The sequence below is a fragment of the Equus caballus genome, chromosome 2 (genome assembly GCF_041296265.1).
Source record: "Equus caballus isolate H_3958 breed thoroughbred chromosome 2, TB-T2T, whole genome shotgun sequence".
NCBI lineage: Eukaryota > Metazoa > Chordata > Mammalia > Perissodactyla > Equidae > Equus > Equus caballus.
In genome coordinates, this window is record NC_091685.1 from 53,550,384 (window position 1) to 53,571,245 (window position 20,862).

General features: G+C 41.8%; 1 protein-coding gene and 1 pseudogene across 9 annotated transcripts in view; one reads left to right on the forward strand and one right to left on the reverse strand.

The window, feature by feature from the left end:
* The window catches only part of LOC138923248 (disks large-associated protein 5-like), a 39,412-nt gene extending 24,822 nt beyond the window's left edge, over window positions 1-14,590 (forward strand). For 5 of the 9 annotated variants that reach the window (XM_070261178.1, XM_070261184.1, XM_070261179.1 and 2 more), the window contains 5 exons: window positions 263-423; window positions 5,617-5,709; window positions 10,646-10,862; window positions 12,246-12,295; window positions 14,234-14,590. In XM_070261178.1, the coding sequence (XP_070117279.1) occupies window positions 263-423; window positions 5,617-5,709; window positions 10,646-10,862; window positions 12,246-12,295; window positions 14,234-14,278 (566 nt within the window). In that variant the 3' untranslated portion in view covers window positions 14,279-14,590. The remainder of the gene's footprint in view (window positions 1-262; window positions 424-5,616; window positions 5,710-10,645; window positions 10,863-12,245; window positions 12,296-14,233) is intronic. The other 4 variants (XM_070261185.1, XM_070261186.1, XM_070261182.1 and 1 more) reach the window with 3 other exon arrangements.
* LOC138923249 (PWWP domain-containing protein 2A-like) lies at window positions 5,329-10,651 on the reverse strand (annotated as a pseudogene).
* Window positions 14,591-20,862: the final 6,272 nt, after the last annotated feature.

Consider the following 20,862-nt stretch of genomic DNA (forward strand, 5'->3'; position numbering starts at 1 on the left):
TGAGCAGAATGCTGTTTACTATGTAGCAACATATATGAGAATGAATATGGCTACATTTTAGTGGGAACAGCAGCAGACAGTTAATGCTCAGTATTTGTATGACAAAGTTTTGTAGTTGATGTTTTTTTGTTTTGCTTTAAGGTAAGAGTTTGATTCTGGAAGCCCCAGGATAATTGGGGTGAGGTCGTCCTATCAGCTGGCTGACTTGCAACCAAGGTCCTGTTTTGTTCTCTCGCTTTTGAAAATCTCATCTTTCCCTTAGCAGAAGATCTTATTCCCCTCGCAGTTGGTCAAAAAAGACTCCTTAAGGCAGAAATATTCAAACGGTTTGAAGAACTGGTGGACAATTTGGAATACAAACAAAGCGAAAAGGATACCACCTGTGCAGACCTGGATGGATTCTGGGACATGGCCAGCTTTCAGGTTTGTGGTCAGGATTTGGAATGGATTAACTTTCGAGTAGCATGTTTTTGGAAGTGAGGCAACAGTAGTAAAATGGGAGTAGTAGAGGCTGCTTAGGTATCTGTAGTATTAAATGAGATATTAGCCCCTTTACAAACTGTAAAGCACTGTCTAAATTTTATGGCTGCTGTCCCCTCCTCCCGCATACTGTCAGGATAATTTCTATCAGGGTTGGAAATTGAGATTCTATTCAGCTGTTGCCTAGTCTGTGATTATTCCACATGTGAGAAAATGAGGACGAGTCTTCAGTAGCTGGGTCCATCCAGCAGTTATTGTCCCTGCTGTGTGCCAGGCATTGGACGAGGAGCTGACAAATAAGGCACATTCTCTACCCCAGAGGAGTTTATAGTTTTATCAGAGTCAGACATAGCACGTCATTCCAATCTGGTGTAGAAAGTGCTGATAGAGGCAGTTACTAGGAAGATCAGTGAAGGTTGGGAGGAGATGACACTTTCTGGCTTTTTGAGCTTATTTTAGAAATAAGCATATAAAATACTATTTCAAGAACCAGTGGCCAAGAACTGTGAGACATTTGCAGACAGCCCGAAACCTGGAAGAAGGGGCCGCAGCAGCACAGGAAGGAAGCTGTCTGGATGAGGCCGTGGGCTGATCCAGGAGAAGGAACTTTAAAAGCAAGTGTTAATATGCTCAAAGAGACCAGGCATTTTTTCTGCCAAATAAGAACAGCTATGAAAAAAAGAACATTCGGAGAAGGACAACAAGAGCTCTTTGAAGTTAAAAACTATAAGAGCAGAAATGTAAGATTCACTAGAAAGATGGAATATGAAGCTGAGATCTCCCATAAATTAGAGCAAAAAGAGAGAGAAAATAGGAGAGACTAGATAAGAATATTAAGGGGACCAGTCTAGGAAGTATAATATCCAAATAATAGGAATTCCAGAAAAAGAGAACAGAAAAAATAGCGGAGAGGAAATGATCAATGAAATAGTTTGACATTTTTCGAGAAGTGGAGGACCTGAATTCCAGATTGAAGGAGCCCATTGAGTGCCTAGCACTGTGAGTCAGAGTAGACGCACACCAATGCACAATGAAATATAATTGTACAACTCTTGGGATGAGGAGAGACATCTAGAAACTTCCAGAGAGCAAAACAAGTTTCATCCAAAGGGTCAAAAATCAGAATAGCCCTAGATTTCTCAACATCGACATCGAAAGCTGGGAGAACAATGGCCTCAAACTTCTCAGGGAAAAGAGCACTCAGCCTGGCGTTGTATACCCAGCCAGTCACGCTTGAGGGTGGAAAGGCATGCTTCAGACACACACAGTCTGAAACTTTACCTCCCATGCACCCTTTCTCAGGAAATTGAAAACGGCCCTCACAAAAATGAGGGAGTAAGCCAAGAAAGGGGAAGGAGCTGGGACAGATCCCCAAAAAGTCTAAGGGAATTGTGGCTGAGGTGAGTAAAGAGGGTGGGCAGCGGGCTTAGGAAGCAGCCGTTCAGTTCAGACTGGAGCAGGAGGCTGGGGCTCGGCAAGATGCTGTCTCTGAGGCTGAACGGAATAGAATACCCGATTGGTTCGCTTTTCTAGTTGTATTAAGAGGGGATTTATACACACTGTGCCGAGTTTAGAGGCAAATTGATGATAGATACATTAAAAAACTAAGCAAACAAAATGCAAAGCAATGATGAAGTCTAGAGAAAAATGTGAAGAAACACAATATCCTGGTAATTATATGGCCCAGAAGTGAATAGTGTTTATGGAGTCAGAATAATGTCAGCATTACTTTATGACCAGTTGACATAATAATGAGTTGGTTCACTAGCATCCTTCAATGGTGACCAAATAATTTTGTCTTTCTTAGTATCATAATTATTTTATGGATTTAAAAGTATTTGTGTTGGCATCGTTTACAGTCATTATCCTTAGTGATGCTCATTTCCCAGCTTTGGCCAGTGGGAACCTCTTCAAATTGGCTCCTGGGGCTTTTATTTATTTTGAAGAGCTGTACTGAGAATAAATAATCTACGTATTATAAAATGTGCCCATTCTAAGTGTAAAAGTCAATGATGTTTAGTAAATTTACAGAGTTGTGCAACCATCGCTGCAATCCAAACTTAGAACATTTTCATCACCACAGAAAGATGCCTCTTGCCTGTTTTCAGTCAGTTCCCACTGCCACTCCCAGTCCCAAGCAACCACGAGTCTCCTTACTGTCTCTGTAGATTTGCCTTTTCTGAACGTTTCATTCTCGGTAGAATCACCCAATATGTGGTCTTTTGTATGTGGCTTCTTTGCCTCGGCGTGGTGTCTCTGCGGTTCCTCCGCGTTGCAGGGCATGCCTGTACTTTGTTCCTTTCATGGCTGAGTAGCAGTTCATGGAGACATCACTCTTTATTCTCCAGTTGACAGACATATAGGCTGTTTCCACTATTTCACAATTACGAATAATCTATGAATATTCACTTACAAATCTTCATATGGGCATGTTTTCTTTCGCTTGGGAAGATATGGCTGGATCATGTGGTAGATTTGTGATTAACTTTTTAAGAAACTGCCAAACTGCTTTCCAAAGTGATTACACCCTTTCATGTGCCCAACAGGGGTGTGTGAGAGCTCCTGTTGCTCCACATCCTCACCAGTGCTTGCTCCTGTCTCTCTCAGTAGAGCCATCCTGTGGGGTTTGAACTATCTTATTGTAGATTTGATTCATGTTTCCCTAATGAGTAATGATGATCATCATCTTTTCATGTGCTTATTAGACATTCATATGTCTTCTTCGGTGAAATATCTATTCAAATCTTTTTGCCCATTTTTAATTGGGTTTGTCTTTTTATTATTGAGTTGTAAGTGTTCTTTGTATATTCTGGATACAAGTCCTTTATCAGAAATATTTGCAAATATTTCCTCCCAGTGTGTGGCTTGTTCTTTAGTTTTCTTAGTGGTATCTTTTGAAATGCAGATGTTTTTAGTTTTGATGAAGTTCAGTTTATCAATTTTTTTTAATGTTGTGATTTTGGCATTATTTCCAAGAACTCTTTTTGCCTAACCATAGGTCACAAAGATTTTATCTTATATTTTCTTCTGAAAGTTTTATCTCTTTCACTTAGGTCTATGCCCATTTGGAATTCATTTTTTTAAAAAATTAAGTTGTGATCAATTAATTTTGCTAGGAAAGGTTTGCCCTGAGCAAATCTGTTGCCAGTCTTCCTCTCTTTTTTCTCCTCCCCAAAGCCCCAGTGCATAATTGTATATTCTAGTTGTAAGACCTACTAGTTCTTCTGTGTGAGCTGCCACCACAGCATGGCTACTACTAGGCAAGTGGTGTGGTTCCACACCTGGGAACCGAACCTGGGCTGCCAAAGCAGAGCATACCGAACTTTGACCAGGGCTGGCTCTGGAGTTCATTTTTGTGTATGGTGTAGGAAAGAGGCCAAATTCATGTTTTTTCTTGCAGATATCCACTTTTCCCAGTACTGTTTGTTGAAAAAAACTATCCTTTCCTCATTGAATTGCATTGGCACTTTTGTTAAAAATCAATTAGTCATAAGTGTAATCCTGAGTCTTTTTGACATTTAATTTTTTAGAGAGAGGGAGATTGAGAGTACCTATTTGTATAAATGCATAGTACGGAGACTCAAAGCATATTTCCCCAACTGTTGACAGTGGTTACCACTTGGAGGAGATTGGAAATACCAGAAGGATGGGGATCATATATTCCCATCCTCCTAGTATGTATATTATTTGAATCCTTTAAAATGAGATTGTGTCAGGGTAAGCCTAGTGGTATAGTGGTTCAGTTTGGCACACTCCACTTCATTGGCCCAGGGTTTGCGGGTTCTGATTCCAGGCATGGACCTACACCATTCATCAAGCCATGCTGTGGCGGTGACCCACATACAAAATAGAGGAAGATTGGGACAGATGTTAGCTCAGGGCTAGGCTTCCTCAAGCAAAAAAGAAGAGGATTGGTAACACATGTTAGGTCAGAGCCGATCTTCCTCACCAAAAAAATAAAAATAAAATGAAATTGCATCAAGAGAAAGAGAAGGCAAGCTACAGACTGGGGGAAAATTTTGCAAAAGACCTATCTGATAAAGGACTGTTTTCTAAAATATACAAAGATCTCTTAAAACTCAACAATGATGAAACAAACAACCTGATTAAAAAAATGGGCAAAAGGGGGCTGGCCCAGTGGCCAAGTGGTTAAGTTTGCGCACTCCACTGCAGGCATCCCAGTGTTTCGTTGGTTCGAGTCCTGGGCGTGGACATGGAACTGCTCATCAAACCATGCTGAGGCGGCATCCCACACACCCCTACTAGAAGGACCCACAACGAAGAATATGCAACTATGTACCAGGGGACTTTGGGGAGAAAAAGGAAAAAAATAAAATCTTTAAAAAAAAATGGGCAAAAGACCTGAACAGACACTTGATCAAAGAAGACAGATGAATGGCAAGTAAGTGTATGAAAAGATAAGATGCTCAACATCATATGCCCTTAGAGAATTGCCAGTTAAAAGTACGATGAGACACCAGTACACACTTATTAGAGTGGCAAAGATCCAAACCGCTGACAGCACCGGATGCTGGTGAGGATGTGGAGCAACAGGAGCGCTCATTCATCGCTGATGGGGGTGCAAAATGGAGCAGCCACTTTGGAAGACAGTTTGGCAGTTTCTTACAAAACTAAACAGAGTCTTACCATATGATGCTGCAGTCACGCTCCTTGGTGTTTACCCAAATGAGCTGAAAACCTGTGTCCACACAAACATGTGCACACAAAAGTTTATAGCGGCTTTGTTCATAATTGCCAAGACTTGGAAGCAACGAATATGCTCCTCAGTAGGAGAAGGGATAAATAAACTGTAAAAAAAAACAACAAGAACAACAAAAGGGAGAGAGATTGTGTTCACACTGTATAATTTAGGATATCTCTCCTACCATTTTAGTCATCAAAATAATTTAGGAGAGTTATTCACATATGACATCCTTTATGTAGATTTTTGAGGTTTATAACATAAAATAACAATGAGCAATTTTACCATAAGAAGTGATTTGAATACTAAATTGAAAATGACAGTCTAAATTTATGTCACCAGTCCCAGTCGTCAATTTTTGGGAAACTTTTGTTCATTAGTTGTGAATTTAATATGGTTAGCATTAATCTGATAAACTTGTGCTTTATTAACAGATACAGGATCTGCGCCACAAATTCAACAGTCTCACCATACTTGAGGAGTGTGGATGGGAGAAAGCCTGCAGTACGAGCAAAGATGTGTTTCAGGTAAATTTGTGGATTTCTAATATAGACTCTTTTACTTTAATGAATTTAAGCTTTAGAAACATTTAGCTTCAGGTTTTTCATCATTTCACAAAACGTGTCATCTATTACTTACAATGTCCTGATTGTCTTCAAAGAGTGAGGAAAGGTCAACACAAAATTCAGGATGTTCATTTCTTGGGTGGGGATGTGGAGGCTGAGATTGGATTTGGTCCCCCTGAGAGCTTCTGAGTTGCTAAGCAGTGGTATGTACCAGTGTGTTTTATTCTTTAGACTGTACCTAACCATTGTTTTGTAGTAATAATAACAGTAGTAAATAATTTATATAATGCTTAGTATGTGCCAACTATGCTTCCCAGGCCCTCACACACATTGACTCAGTTAATCCTCACAACAGTCCTGTGAGGTGGGTGCCGTTATCCTCGGGTGGGGAATCTGAGGCCAGGAAGACTCGAGCACGTGCTCAGGGTGGAGCTGGGTTTCTCACTCCAGAACCCATGTTCTTAACCCACAGGCTATGCCATCTCTGCTTTCTATACTCTTGTGCATGATGTATTTCAAAATGAAGGAACTTTTTAAGGAGAAAAGAGGAACAATGACTCTTAGACTCTCTCTCTTCTTCCCAAATTTTATCATGGAAAAGTTCCTATTTTCTCTGTAAAATTGGCTTTGTTGACATGATAGATTCCATTCTTATCTATTTGTAGTAATTTTTTTCCTAAAATATTTTAACTCCAAGCTTTTGGTTCAGATTGCTACTTCTCAAGCCACCTTGGAGCCCTGTCACTTTTTCTTTTAGATTTTAGAAAAACACCTCTGGTTGTAAAATCAGGTTTCTAAACTGGTACTTTATTATGCTGTGTAATCTAAATAAAAACTCTGTTTTGAATTCTGTCTTAGGAGTTTAAGATGTTAGAGTATTAAAGGATTATTGTAGGATTGTTTTACTAATGAAGTCTCCTTATTTTACTAATGAAGTAATGTCTTAGTAAGACATTGGTAATGTCTTACTAATGACAAAGGCCCTGAGGACTGTGACGAGATTGATTGAATGAATTTCAAGTCTATTAAGCAGGAAGGATGCTGGGACATTTGGACCTCCTGTGGGCATTTTTTATCCGGTGCTTAGTCCTGGGAACATAACACCACCAGCGACGCAGACAATGGCTGTGTCAAGATAGCATTATATCAGAGCCTTGTAATTCTGCCCCTTACCACCAGTGTTTCTCTCCTACTTTATTTTATTTTTTTTTTGGATTTAGTTGATTTTATTTACAGCTTGTTTTTTTACATTTCAGAGCATTACACAATTACATTTTCTCATTTTCTGACCTGCAAACAGATACCTTAAATGAAAATATTTTTTAAAAATTATCAAATTAGGTACATCCAAAATGCAACAATTACACATATGACAATTAATTCATAAAGTGTAATTTACTAGGACGTATCCTAGGAATTTAGGAACAGCCAGTCAGGAAATCTGACCAAATTCAGCAATCGACTATTTACATATCCAAAGACAAAGCTATCTAAACTCCCAACCCAGAAGTTTGAAAGTTTTTGTTAAATAACCATTGGACGAAAGAGAGAGAGTGATGATTCAAACCTAGCCAGCTGTGACAGACTCAGTCTCAAATACTGGGCTAGGTACCCAGTCTGCAACAGAATAATAGCAAGCATCTCAGTTTTTCAGACACCTATGCGCCATTCTTGCACCATTATGCACATAGAAAGGCTAAGTGTTCGTTAATTAAAAAGCAAGTAGTCATTAAATATCCACACTATTCCCCCTAGCTCACCAGCCTTACTGCAATCCGAATATGCAACCTGTGTCACATAGTGACAGGCTATATTTTATATATATATGTGTATATACACACACACATATGTACGTGTCCGCATATATATACACACATACACACAGTACTAGGTACAAATGGCAATTAACAGTCCCTGCAAAAAATTCATTTTCAGTTGAGGCTATGGCTCCTCTGCCTTGGGATGGTTTTAGATGTCAAAACTCAAAAATACTGCTAAAATCTCACTTCCTTAAGACAAAATTTGATTGCTTCTTCAGTTTAAGCTTCTCAGTCTAAAAATGGCTATAAGGTAAGTATAAAAAAAAGCAGCCAGCTGAGTGCAATTTCTCTCTCCAATTTGGCCAGGCTATTTCATAGAAGTTACTCCTAACTAAATTAGGAGATCTGTGGCGCCTTCCAATGGTTCTTGCCTACCTTACTGTCCATGTTCACGTTTCAAACGGTGTCAACAGAGCCGGCACTTCAGGGGTCAGCTGCTTGGCAGCCTTAGCTGCCTCTGTGATAGCCTTGCGATACAGGCTCTTTCTCTTCTTATTAAAGCATGACTGGAAGTTTTCTAAAAAGGGGGAGAGTTGCGAAAGAGCAAGGAAAGATGTTGTTGGAGACCCAAACCATGAAATACGGGCCTCCTGTCGAACTAAAAGGCTGTTATCTTTCCAGCTCACAGTTATGGTAAGAATACGGGCTGGCCACCAAGGGAAGCCATATATCTTGGCCCAAACAACGTCCCCTACACATATGATCCTGCCATCTGGTGTGACGCATTTAGAGACGTTTTTGGAAAAGACTTTCATTTTCAAGGAATTACTGAGCTTTTTCTCTTCCTTTGAAGAGGAGGAAGTGGAGGAGGTGGAAGTTGCGTGCATACTGCCTGGAGGAAAATCAAAGCTTTCAGAAGAACTACACTCAGAGTTGGAGGATTTCAGCTCATCCGTGCTATCAATGCTACACACTGACGCACTGGAAGAGTCAGATTTCTTTTGATTTAGGGTCATGTAAACAGAGATATTGCTTTTGCTGCCCTCTTTGCCCAGTGTCTGTGGTTCCTCCTACTCACCAGGCACAAGCACTTCGTTTGTGTCCTGAACCGCACAGCTGGCCTCTTCAGGGCCGTCTGAGGGGCTCTGATTTTCTGAAGGGGCCTCACCTGCTGAGCGGGTAGAGGTGCAGCGAGCCTGGGGCTTGGGTGCCATCTTGCCACTCCGCATTTTCTCAAGTCCTGTCTTCAGAGAGGAGTCATTTTCTTCATTCCTGTACCTTTGTGGTTTTAAACGAACCCGAGGTGGAAGGGAACCTGAGCTAGGCTTCTGATAGCGGCGTGTGAAAGGGACTTTTGAATGTGCATTTTTGGACGTAGAGGTTTCACTTTGCTTCTTTTGTGCCTTTTCTTTGGCAATTTTCAACACTTCTCGAGCTTTTGCATGATCCATGTTCTTACTCTGGAGCACTTTTTTGGTACTTAACTGAGCTTCTGATGTGTTGGCCTGAGCAGAAGCTTTGACTACTCAGCTATGAGCAATATTTGAAACCTGAACCACAGCGTTTCTTTTCTGGCTTTCATTTTGGTTTTTCCCATCCACTTTATGGTCAGTTTTCAGTGTTTTGTTCACAGTAGTTACGCTTTCATTTCTCCGTTTTTTATCTTCGTATTTAGAAGAGTCACTTGCACTACTGCCTTTTCTAATTTCCTTTTTTTCAGCAACAACACTGTTTTTACATTTGTCACACAGGACTTGCCGGGGCCGTAGTTTAATAGCATTCATTATTGAAGTAGGTTCTTCCCTGTACATCTTTCGTTTGGGTCGCTTAATTTTCCGCGGAGGTGGCTGAGGTATTGATTGGGTATATGTGTCCCTGATAAACAAAGGGGGAGGATAAGGTGCTCCTTCGTGGAAGAGAGGAGGTGGTTTGGAAGTCCACAGGCTTTCAGCCAAGCTCGGCTGGGGAGGCGGGACAGGAGGGGGATCCCCAGGAACAGCACCATTCGCTTCACGCTGGACTTCTGTCCCTTCTTGGAATGTGTTACTTTGAAGCTGCATAGCTTCGGGTTTATCCTTCTATTCCCTTTTGGGAAATACAGTCACAAGGGTCCCACGGGGCCCAAACCATCGGAGTGTGTGCTGTTGCAGGAAACAGAATGGAGAGCCGTGAAAGGGAGTCTCTGCACTTCCTATCTTTTGGACAGATCCGTGAGGACCCCGGAGAAGAGCTTCTCCCCGAGGCGGAACGACACGACGAGCGCGTCCCCAATGATGCGGTGCAGCGTGACCCGCACCTCCGAGCGGGGATGAGTTACGACAGCGCGGAGTCCCGCCCGCCGGCGGCACGAGCGCGGGGCTGCGGGCTGGGGCCGCGGCGGCTCCGGGCGCTCCTCGGGGGCCGGGGGCTCTCGGGCGGCGGGCAGGGGAAGGCGAGGGTCGGCCCTTCCTGAGCGCGGCTGCCGCGGCTCCAGCACCCGGCGGGCGGGCGGCTTCTCCTCGGCCTCCAGGCCCGGCCCCGCCGCCTCCGGGCTGCGGGCGAGCTCCCCCGGCGGCGGCGGCGGCTCGGCCTGAGGAGAGGACTGCTGGCCGTCAGCCTCGCCGTCAGGCACCGAGGCTTCAGTGGCCGTGACCGGGAGGGGGTCCGTGCCGGCCTCGCTGCGGGGATGGGCTCCGTCTCCGGCTCAGCCTCCCCGGGGGACGCTGCAGGCGCTGCCGCCATTTCTTCCTGGCTTCTCCCTCCTCCTGGTCCTCTCCTACTTTACTTTATAGGCCACTGTTAAGATTACTGAACAAGTAAAATCAAACTAATCTTTTATCTGTACTTTGAAACCATTCCCTCAGACCTCTTATTCATTGACCTCTCCTCCCATCAGTTAGCCTCGTTCTCTAGTTTCCATCAGTTTTTAGACATGTTGAGGGGTCTTGTCTTTGTTTACATTAAATGACAACAGCCTAGACTAACTCCTTGAGGGCAGGAACTTTGTCCTTTACCTTTGACCCCCAGCACGTTTAGCACATACTAGGAACTTGATAAGTATAAGACGGATGTGTGAAATATTTCAGGTATGCTTTATTTATTTTTCTTATAAGATGGTAACGAGTTGCTTTAGTAAATGTCATAATTTCTCTTTGTAGGACAAATTTGTTTCAGGTATAGCGAGTGAACCAAAACAGGATGGTGCTGGGATCCCAGACGGGGGTGGCCTCGCTGCTGTGAAGAAGGCAGTGAGAGAGAGGATGCAGCCGGGAGAGCGTGCTGAGGCCGTGGGCTCTGCGGTGCCGAAGGAAGTTGATCATATAATGTTTGACGCTGGATCTTTTAGAATCGAAAGTCCCGTTAAATCGTTCTCAGGTTAGTTTTTCTGCTGAGACTGCTTAAGAAAAGTATTTGGGTTGGATGGGAGCTTGTACAGCAGGTGAAAAAATTTTCACAGGAAGTGATATAAGCTGTCTGTGATTTCTGGAAAATAGACCACATCCTCACCCCCAAACACTTGCAGATTTCATTTGATGGATGGGATTAGATTACTTGAAGTGACAAATCTCCTGAAGTTGCTTTTCTGTGTTTGCTAAGTGACTTCACTTCTGTTATTAGCCCCTAACCCCACGGTCCTGGGAGAAAGGTCACAGGTCCCAAGAGGGAAGGGAGATGATGAGGAGTGAGGTGATTTCCTTCAGGTTGGTGCCAGGCTGGATGAGAATTTCAGATGCAAAGGAAGCTTAGGCACCAAACCATCACACTTCTCTGGCTGTGCTTAAAAATGATGCTTATGGAAGTTGGGTTTGGTTTTATTTTCATTTGTATCAAAACTTTTGCCCAGAACTTTTGAAACAGTAAATGTGCTAATTTCAAAATATTCCAAGGAAATCAGCTGAGGTAGACCCCGGTTGTGGTAGACCTATTAAAAATCAACAACAGGGGCTGGGCCTTCCTGGTGGCATAGTGGCTGGGCTTGTGCACTACGCTTCGGTGGCCCAGGGTTTGCAGGTTTGAAACCTGGGCACGGACCTACACACTGTTCATCAAGCCATGCTGCAGTGGTATCCCATATACAAAATGGAGGAAGATTGCCACAGATGTTGGCTCAGCAGCCATCTTCCTCACCAAAAAAAAAAAAAAAAAAATCAACAGCAGATACTAATCCATGTTGGATATAAGTAGCATTTTACATTAGACCAAACTATTTGGGATCCTTCATTGTTTGTGAAGACTCAGAATTAGAGAAATTCCCTGAAGTTTTATTAGTTCTCCTCCTTTTCAACACACATCGTCAAACCTTTCTTCCAAATGACCAATTTTTCTTCCCTAATGCCTACTCCTACCTACTTTGTTGTGATTGTCATGCATTAGGAAAGGGCTCTTGCGTATCTGTTATAATATAGCGTGTGATAGTTCTGCCTCCTCTCTTCTGCTGCTCTGTGGTGCTCTTCTGGCTGGTGCCTAACGCAAAATAAACATCACCTTGGCCGGACATTTCATGTTCCCCAGCTGGGTTCTTCATTGAGATTCTTTTGGGCACCTTTAATGTTACAAGCATGAGATTTGCTTGGAGAAGTCCCTTTTTATGCTGAAATAAAGGATGAGAATTTTGAAAAACTGTTATAGCATAAGATGACCTATATTTTTGTCTTAGCATTTGATATATGGAACTTCTCATATCTTTCAAAGGTTTGTCCATTTCTAATAACCCTTGACTGTGAGAATATTTAAAAAGTTAAAAATTCTTTTTTTCAGCAGTATTTGATAATAAAAATCTCATGACTGAATGCCATCTTCTTGATTCAGTAAGTTTTCCAACTTAATCTGAAAAGTTCTTTTATATTCTAGACTTGTTTTATAAAATGAATAATACTCAGTTTTTAATTGAAATGCAGTTTAAAATTTACATCTTATTTTTTTACTCTGAAATCCATTTGTTATTCATTTTTATCAAAATGGGAACAAAATTTCGTGTTTACATACTTTAAAATATAGTTTGTTTTAGTATTAAGCTCTGAAGGTGTATTTCCTTATGTGACTTATGTGTCAAATGTGCTGTGACAAGTCGGTTGAGTACATGAATATCTAACATGTGGCCCGGGTTATGCAGGTGTTTCTAAGTGATGCAGGAAAGTGTAAGGCAAGGTTTCCACCCATCTGAAGCATGCGCTTGGGGACACGATGTCTAGCCTAGCTTCAGGTGTCATTGGTTGTTTTCGTTCTAATTTGCTTAGATTACTCTAATTATGTTCTATTTTATTTGGAAGCCCCCAGCCTTTACTTTTGGTGACTTCTTGCCTCTAACTCCAGCTCCAGCATCAGCCCTCTGGGCAGCCTTCCCGTGGACGCTCTCGTCTCTCCCGTGTTGCCTCATGTCCAGGCACAGGGGCACACGTTTAATCTCTTATGAGGAGAGGGATGTGAATGTGTTATGTTCCTAAAGCATGTTGTAACTTCAGGGCTCCATTTCCCTGATCCACCCTGGGCCTGTCTCAGGCAGAGCGTCTGCCTCGTGTTCAGGGCCACTGGCACGGGCACGATGCAGCAGTGCTCTCTTGCCCACTGAGTGTTTGCTGCCCTGGTTTTCTGCCCTTCCACGTGGTTGTAGTTCAGCGATCTGGGGTAGACCTGTGCCAGGTCATATTAATGTGTAGCCCGGCTGAAACTCTGGTGTACAGCCTTACCTTGAAATTTTCCAGGGCAATTGCTAAAATGGCTCAGGGAATGGCCTTGGTTTGTTGATCTTTGATTTCAGAATGTAAACAATTCATTATGGCAAGTGTGGCATCAAACAGCAGCAGCTGTTGTTAACCTCATGAAGCCTGGCCAATGCTTGGCTTCCTGAAGCCACCAGTTCCTTCAGGACCTCTGTTATCTTGGCTTTCATTGGCTCTCAAAGATGCCTTCTTGGTGTTCAGGCTTCTGGGTGGCCTGGTGTCTCCGGGGCAGAAGGAAGTGTGTTACTGTAACCCACACTCTGGTCCTTCTTGGTTCCAGCTGCCTTTAATCGCAGGCTGAGACCAGAGGGTCAGGCATTTCGGCATAAGGCCCATTTATAGAAACTTGACTTCATCTTGTTCCTAGATCTGAACTCAGAATGGTAGGTTCTGATAATATATGATCTTATAAGTAAATCTGGAAGCTAATGAATCACAATATTCTGTTTTTCATATATTAGTAATATGATTACAAGTACTTCACAGTTATCTATACATTATCTTGCTGATAAATCTTAGTACCTTATAATTTACTCTCCTTGTGAATTCTTTTCTACTTCTGTATATATTAGAATTTTGATTTTTTGATATGTTTTTTGTTGGTCCCCCTGTCCCTTTCACACCCAAATTATGACTTGCTCCATGGCATCACTTGAGCCTGAACTGGGGCTGGAGGGCGAACAGAGCAAAGGATCCCACAGGATCCGACTAGTAAAAGGCATATTAAGTGCGGCTCTATGGGTTAGGATTTGTGGACTCTACATAAGTGGCTTAAGATGTGGCCTCAGTTTTATTCATTCTGCATGTGCTGCTGAGTCCATTTACATGTTAATCACCCTTTCAATGAAAAAAGCTATAGTTTTGACATTATATCTGCTAGAAAGTAGCATAATCATTATGTTAATAATTTTATTAGGTACAAAAATGTTATGTTATTAATTAATCCACTATTAACTTGCAATGTTGCAGACTAAGTTGGTGAAACTTGAATGTTACTTTAGTGACTTCTCTGACTTTGTTCTCTAGCCACGCCCGGGGTGCAGTGATCCCTTCACGCAGGTGGAGAAGTGACAGGACCATGCCAGGCACGCTTCCTTTGGTGGGGGCTTAATTGCCTTTTCACCTCGAACGCCTCCTAATGTAAATCAACCAGAAGAACTATGAATTAGAAAAAGCAAAACATTGTTTTCATAATCTCCATGCTGCAGTGTATTCTTTGAATACTGAAAAGTTAAAGAATATGGATTCATGTTCATGTATATAGTGTTATGTAATGTCTTAATTGTTAATATTTACTATCATGTGTTTTAGATATGACACTGTTTTTCAGGGGAAGTGGGGATATTTTTCACTTTATGCAGAATAAAAAATGCACTGTGCCTAGCCTCTCTTGTTTAAAATGTTTTAAGCTTAGGGCCGGCCCCATGGCCAAGGGGTTAAGTTCGTGCACTACTCTGCGGTGGCCCAGGGTTTTACTCGTTTGGACATGGCACCGCTCATCAAGCCACGCTGAGGTGGTGTCCCATGTGCCACAACTAGAAGGACCACAACCAAAAATATACAACTATGTAACAGGGGGATTTGGGGAGAAATAGCGAAAGAAGAAAAAAACATTGGCAACTGAGATAACAACTGTTGACAATCTTTAAAAAAAAAAAACAAAACTTTAAGCTAAGTATATTCACAGCTTATGAACATTCTTCAGTTTAATCAAAATATGTTAAACTTTGACAGGAATATTTACATCCTTTCATACGCTATTCTTAGTTTGAACTCTTAAATTTGCTGGTGTTGAGCAGCTTTGCAGGCTGCATTTTCCAGGTGTACTGCGTTTCTTTAGATGAGCTATCTGGATTCTGAACTCAGTTTACACACTGCTGTTTCAAATGGTCAAATTATTAGAGGTGCCCATTAAAGTTTTGCCTTTTGCCTTTTTCCTTTGACATAACTGACAACCTTTGAAGGAAATGCCTTCTTCCTCTGAAGAGAATTATATCAATCACGATGGGTTTGAAATGTTCTTTTATAAGACTCACCTATGAGATTGTAGAAGGCAGGACCGTCAGAATAACGGAGCACCAAGAAGACTCGGAGTAGCTGAAGCTTGTGATCAGACCTGGGTCCAGTTGTTTGTGTCAGCAAATGGGCTGAGGGTTGGAGGTGTTGACCAAACAAGCAGGAACTTGATGGATAACCCCCTCAAGATTAGGGGTTTGCAAACAAGAAAAGAAAACGCATCCACTTCTGTTGTCAAAGGAAAGTGTGTTCGGCTTGTGGGGGAGACGGTGTTTATTATCAAGTCCATGTGAGCAGTTGGGAGGCTGTGTGAGGAATGTTCCCAGAATGCCTAGTCTTACCCGAGATTAAGGTAGCTTTTAATCATTAAGTTTGTCAATGAATAATTCAAGCAAGACGTGCAGAACAAAGAAATATATATAGAAGTTAGGGTTTACTAAGGGTGCAGAGCCAGGAACATGTAAAAGAGGTGAGTACAAAGTAACAATATGCAACATAAGATAATATTTGCCCTCGAGGATAAAGTAGATGAGAGTAAGACAGAGTCTGTAAGCAAGGTTTTTCTCTGTGGTAGGTTTAATAAGATCTACTACTGAATCGTTCAGAAAGCTTTTGGCTGTTAAGTAGCAGTAAAGTGAACTCAAACTGGCTTAACAGTAAGTCATCAGGATGATTCGAGGCACTTAAGTATCAACAGCTCAGTGATGGCATCAAGGTCCACATTCGGTTCGTAGTTCATTTGGTCACCCTCGGTGTCGGCTTCTCCAAGGCGGGGTCCTTTCGGGGTCATAAGATGGCTGTGGGTGGTCAGCAGAGCTTTGCCTTTCCCTTTGGTTGGGCCAACTGATGCCACTTGCCCATCTGCAGATCAATAGGAGTCAGTAGGGGATAGGAAACGGGGAATAAATGGGAAGGCAGCCGTCAGTGTCTCCTACAACTAGAAAGAGTGTTCCTGGGCTATTGGACTCTAGAATCATGAGGCATGAGAAAACTCTTTAAAGACCAAATGGAAGGAAACTGCTTGAGTAGAACAAGAGCCTTTCCAAAATCAAAAAGAAAGGGCATTTCCATTTATTGAAGACCTACTACATGACGACCCCTTTGCAAACAATATTTAGCAACCACAGTAACCCTACAAAAGATGTACTATACTGCCCATTTTATAGACAAAGGAACTGAGGCTCAGAGGAGTTATTTTGTGTAAACATAGTTCCCTCTCTTCTCCAAAGCTTATGTTCTTCCATTTAACCATAGGAGAAGGGCGGTCCAGACCAGATGTTAGGTTAAGGGATTTATGTACTTTTTACACTGTGCTGTGATGCGCCGCCCAATCCCTCTGAAGGACTGAGGAATGAACTCCTCTAGTCATCGGAAGTGCGGACAGCCCGCAGTCAGTTATCATCCCATGTGAGAACGGCCTCAGGTGAAGACAGACCCTTCACCCACGTTTCCGCCCTGTTTCCCAGGTGGCTGGTACTTGTTGACTAGAGTTCAGCTATAAGGACCTGTCCCCCTCTTGACTACTCTAAAGGATCATCCCAGCTTCAGCTCCCCTGCAGGGTGGGCTGAGGCATCCACGCCCCATGTCCTCCTCTGCCCAATCCTGTACCTTCTTGTCCCTATAGCAGTTGATCACAAGAGCGCTCCCTCATAAACCACTTGCATTCTGATCTCTTTGCTTCCCGGGGAAACCAGCCTGTGACAATGAGCAATTTAAAGTACTTGAGAAGATGGTATTGTAGAGACAATAATAGATACAATAATATTTTGGTTTTCTATAAAATGAAATCGTGTGACCACAACCTAGTTTTGAAATTTTATTATTCTTTGGGCTTGCTGGGAGAAAGGAAGGGCAGAAAGGCATAGTTAAGAATGTTGACAATGGGAACTATTAAACTTTTGAATCTGATATACGTTTAATTAAGATGATTTTTTTCCCCTCTACAAATTTAGAGATTTCATAAAAACCAAGAAAACCTATGGGGAGATAGTCTCATGTCGGTCTCCAATACTGATTTGAAAGCAGTGAAGTATAGTTTAGAGACAAAATAGGATTTAAAAGGATTCCAAAGAAATAGAATGCTAACAGTAATTGCCTATGGGTCAAGGGTCATCTATGGGTAAACTCTTTCTGCTTTTCTCATCTCCTGAATATATTTTATTTCCTGAAGTAAGAAAATGGGAGAATGATTTCCTTGTGGCATCTCCTGGTTTTTATGAAACCCAGGAAGAGAGAGGTTAATTTTGGGATAGTATTTACTTCTATTTCTTGTCTTAAAAAATATTTTAGGAAGTATAGAAAGCTTTGGGAGACTCCAACACAGTATTAATATTGCTACATATTTCTTTTTCCATTGTGCATTATTGAAAATCAATGCACATATGATTAAATGACATATGAAGACAGGTAACTCTTACAGTATTTATTAAATGGATGATTTACAAGTAGGACATTGATGAATAGAGGTAAAACTTTTCACTCATAGTGTACATAAACCCTTTAAATGTGCAAAGTTTACATTCAATTTCATTTTTTTAAAAAGCATCTGCCCCTTTAAGATTATACCATAGTGTGCAAAGCCCTGGTGACATTTATGTCACCAGAAATTCACAGTTTGCTGACTTCTCTGAGATTTCTCTTCCGATGATTGTACTGCAATAAGTGAGCATCTCTGACTGCAACCTTGAAGTGGTGAGCTTCAACCAGCACTTGTATCTGAAATGGCACATACACAGAACTGTTAGAAATGCCCACTAATTTCAAAACCAGTCTGCCTGAGCTCAGGATGCCCGATGTTCCATCTTTAAGATCATTTGTGGAACTGACTAAAGTGCAGAAAGAGTAACTTTACAGCAAAAATAAACTCTAGATTATTTAAAGATTTACACAAAACAAAATGATAAAATTGTTAGAAAAAATATATAGTTGAAGCCATAAAGGAAAACATTAATAAAAACATAAAGTTTACATTAAAACAAAGTTTTTTTATGGTCTAAAACACATAAAAGTAAAAAATAAACACAAAAGTAGGACATCCTTAATAGAGTGGCAAATGTCATGAAGCTCTGTAATAACCAGTTTGGGCAAGAGCAGGGAAAACACACTCTTCCAGGAGCTCGTGGATGCGTTAATCCTCACATCCTTCAGAAGGAGCACTTTGGCAATGTCTTCTCTACATTTTAAACATGTCTATTCTTTGAATAAAATTGTTCTTCTAGGGAGCAAAGATTTATAAGGATAGTTATTACAGTATTTCAGTAAAATAAATAAACTAACCTTCCCAGGTTTTATTTGTTTGGAATTTTCCATATTCCGAATTTTCATCAATAGTGTACCGGTTGAATTATCACATATATAAACAATGACATACCATTGGGTAACAATGTTCAGGAGGAAAAGACGTCCACCAGATGTAGAATAGGGTCCCTCCGCTCCCTGCCCTCGAGGAGCTTACAGTCGAGCTGTTTTTTTGCCCACTCTACAGCCAACCACGGCCCAACAGGGAGGGCCTAGGAAATATTTCTTGAAGCAGCACTTAAAAACAGAAAGTGTGCTGTGTGTCGTAGACAATACTGGAAAGATATTCACCAAGTTGCAACTTTTGTGAGGATGGTGGAGGGGATGAAGGATGGAGGACTTTTTAGCCACTTTGAAAATGTATAATTTTTTTCATAAAACAGGCATGTATTCATTTTAGAATTAAAAAAAAGATTTTAGTTTTGACTGCCGTGCCAACTATGTTGATTTAAGGAAGCGAGTTTCAGTCCAACTGCACCGTAAAGACTTTCTGCCTTTTTTTATTAAGGATGATATTTTTCTCATTTCCAGAAGAGCTTAAACTCAGAGTGGTGGCCGCAAGCACGACAGCCACTTCTGGCCCTGTTCCAGCCTGCAGTGCCTGGTCCCCTGGGATGGGGAGGAGATGTCCTAGTTAGGTGTCTCAGGAGAGCTGATAAAAATTCATTTCAAGTGCATTGTGGTTTCGAGCGAGTCCCATGAGCAACAGACATTTTCAATATCTCATAGTAGCAATAACTTACTTTGGTTTACCACTTTCAAATGGGAAAACCGCCTGTCTTTCTTCCTTTTCCCAGATATTATCCAGCTTTGTAATGCAAACAATGACTCTCCTGTTGTTCTCACTGAAGCTCGGGTTAAAGTGGAAGGCGACATCATGCCCTCTCTTGAAATCTCAAGCGAGCCTGTTTTAAACCAAAGACCAGAGTTAGTAAAATGATTCAAGCTGTGCATTTGTATCAAGTGAAGAACATGTAATTTTCTAAAAAGCAACTCATTGTATAAATACAGGATGATTTTCTAAACAGAAAACACACTGGACGTACATTAGGCCAAGGACTGGATGTAACACAGAAGCATCTGAAAGGAAGCAAGACAACGTGCTGAGTTTTTTGCCTCGTTGTCTTGGTCACGTCATTCTAGTCAGCTGTCATTCCCTCTTTACTGCCTCTACCCATGAAAGCTCCTCAAGGTTTTCTCACAGAGGTTTAGGGCCACTTTGAGGGCACTTTATGCTTTACTTTGCGGAGAATAACGGTTACCTCCTTCCTGTCCTGCCAGCCTGCTTTTAATACCTATTAACGGCAAACTGGTCACACAAATAAGAGCTTTCAAATACTTGGCTTCCTAATAGTTAACCAAAAGCCGAGTCCTGACACAGCCAGAACTAGACAACGTCGTTAAAGTTCAGTATTCTGATGCTAAGTTGTAAAGTCGTGACAATAAATGTGATAAACATTCCATGATGTGAAGTGGAACTAACAAAAGTGCTGCTTGGCTTTTTGACCCAAGTTCTTGTACTTGGATGTCAAGGCAAACACAAGTCCTGGCTGTCGAAGCACTAACTCTTTCCCTCAGTGTCTCAGCGAACCCCATAGAGCACTGACATCAGAATCAGCAGGTGCTCTGGTTTTAAAGCAACGTCTGCACTCTAGACCTTTTAACAATGATTCTCTGTATATTTTGATTCACCCAGTAATGGACACATACACCACACTGTATCTTCCAATGATTAAATTCACAGGGAAAGGACGAAAAGAGTCAAATGGCAATAGAATTTGTATTTCACTGAATATCCAATGCCTGTATTTCCTCTGCAGTGAAAAGCAAGATACTGTCATCTCTACCGCCTTCAGTGTTCTTTTTTTCATGTAATTCCTCACATAGAATTTGCAGGACCAAGCAATAGCTTTTTCAGTTTAGACCACCTTAACCACTTGCTTCACTGCTGACCCTCGAACTTTCGATGACAGGATTCCGCTGCCAGTTGCGAAGAGTTCCCAGTCCCACCTGGTTCACCTTTGCCATGCCTTGGCTCAGCGACTTTGTAACATTTCAAAATACCTTACAGTTGGCCCAAAGATGCTCTAAGGCAAAGTGGCCTGCAGGAAGCTCAGGGCCCCTCAGCACCCAGCCCTCATCCTGTCATCCACTCCCACCGCCTTCAAGAGATTACCTCCGACTCCCCCAGGACTGCACCAGTATCTGACCTTCCAGCCAAGGAAGCCCTTGCATCCATAACATCTATTTCAGATATTTTATCTTCACATACTTAAGAGTCATGGAGGAATTAGTTGTTACAACATTCTTCCCAAAGAGGTGAGAACTATGGTTAATTGTC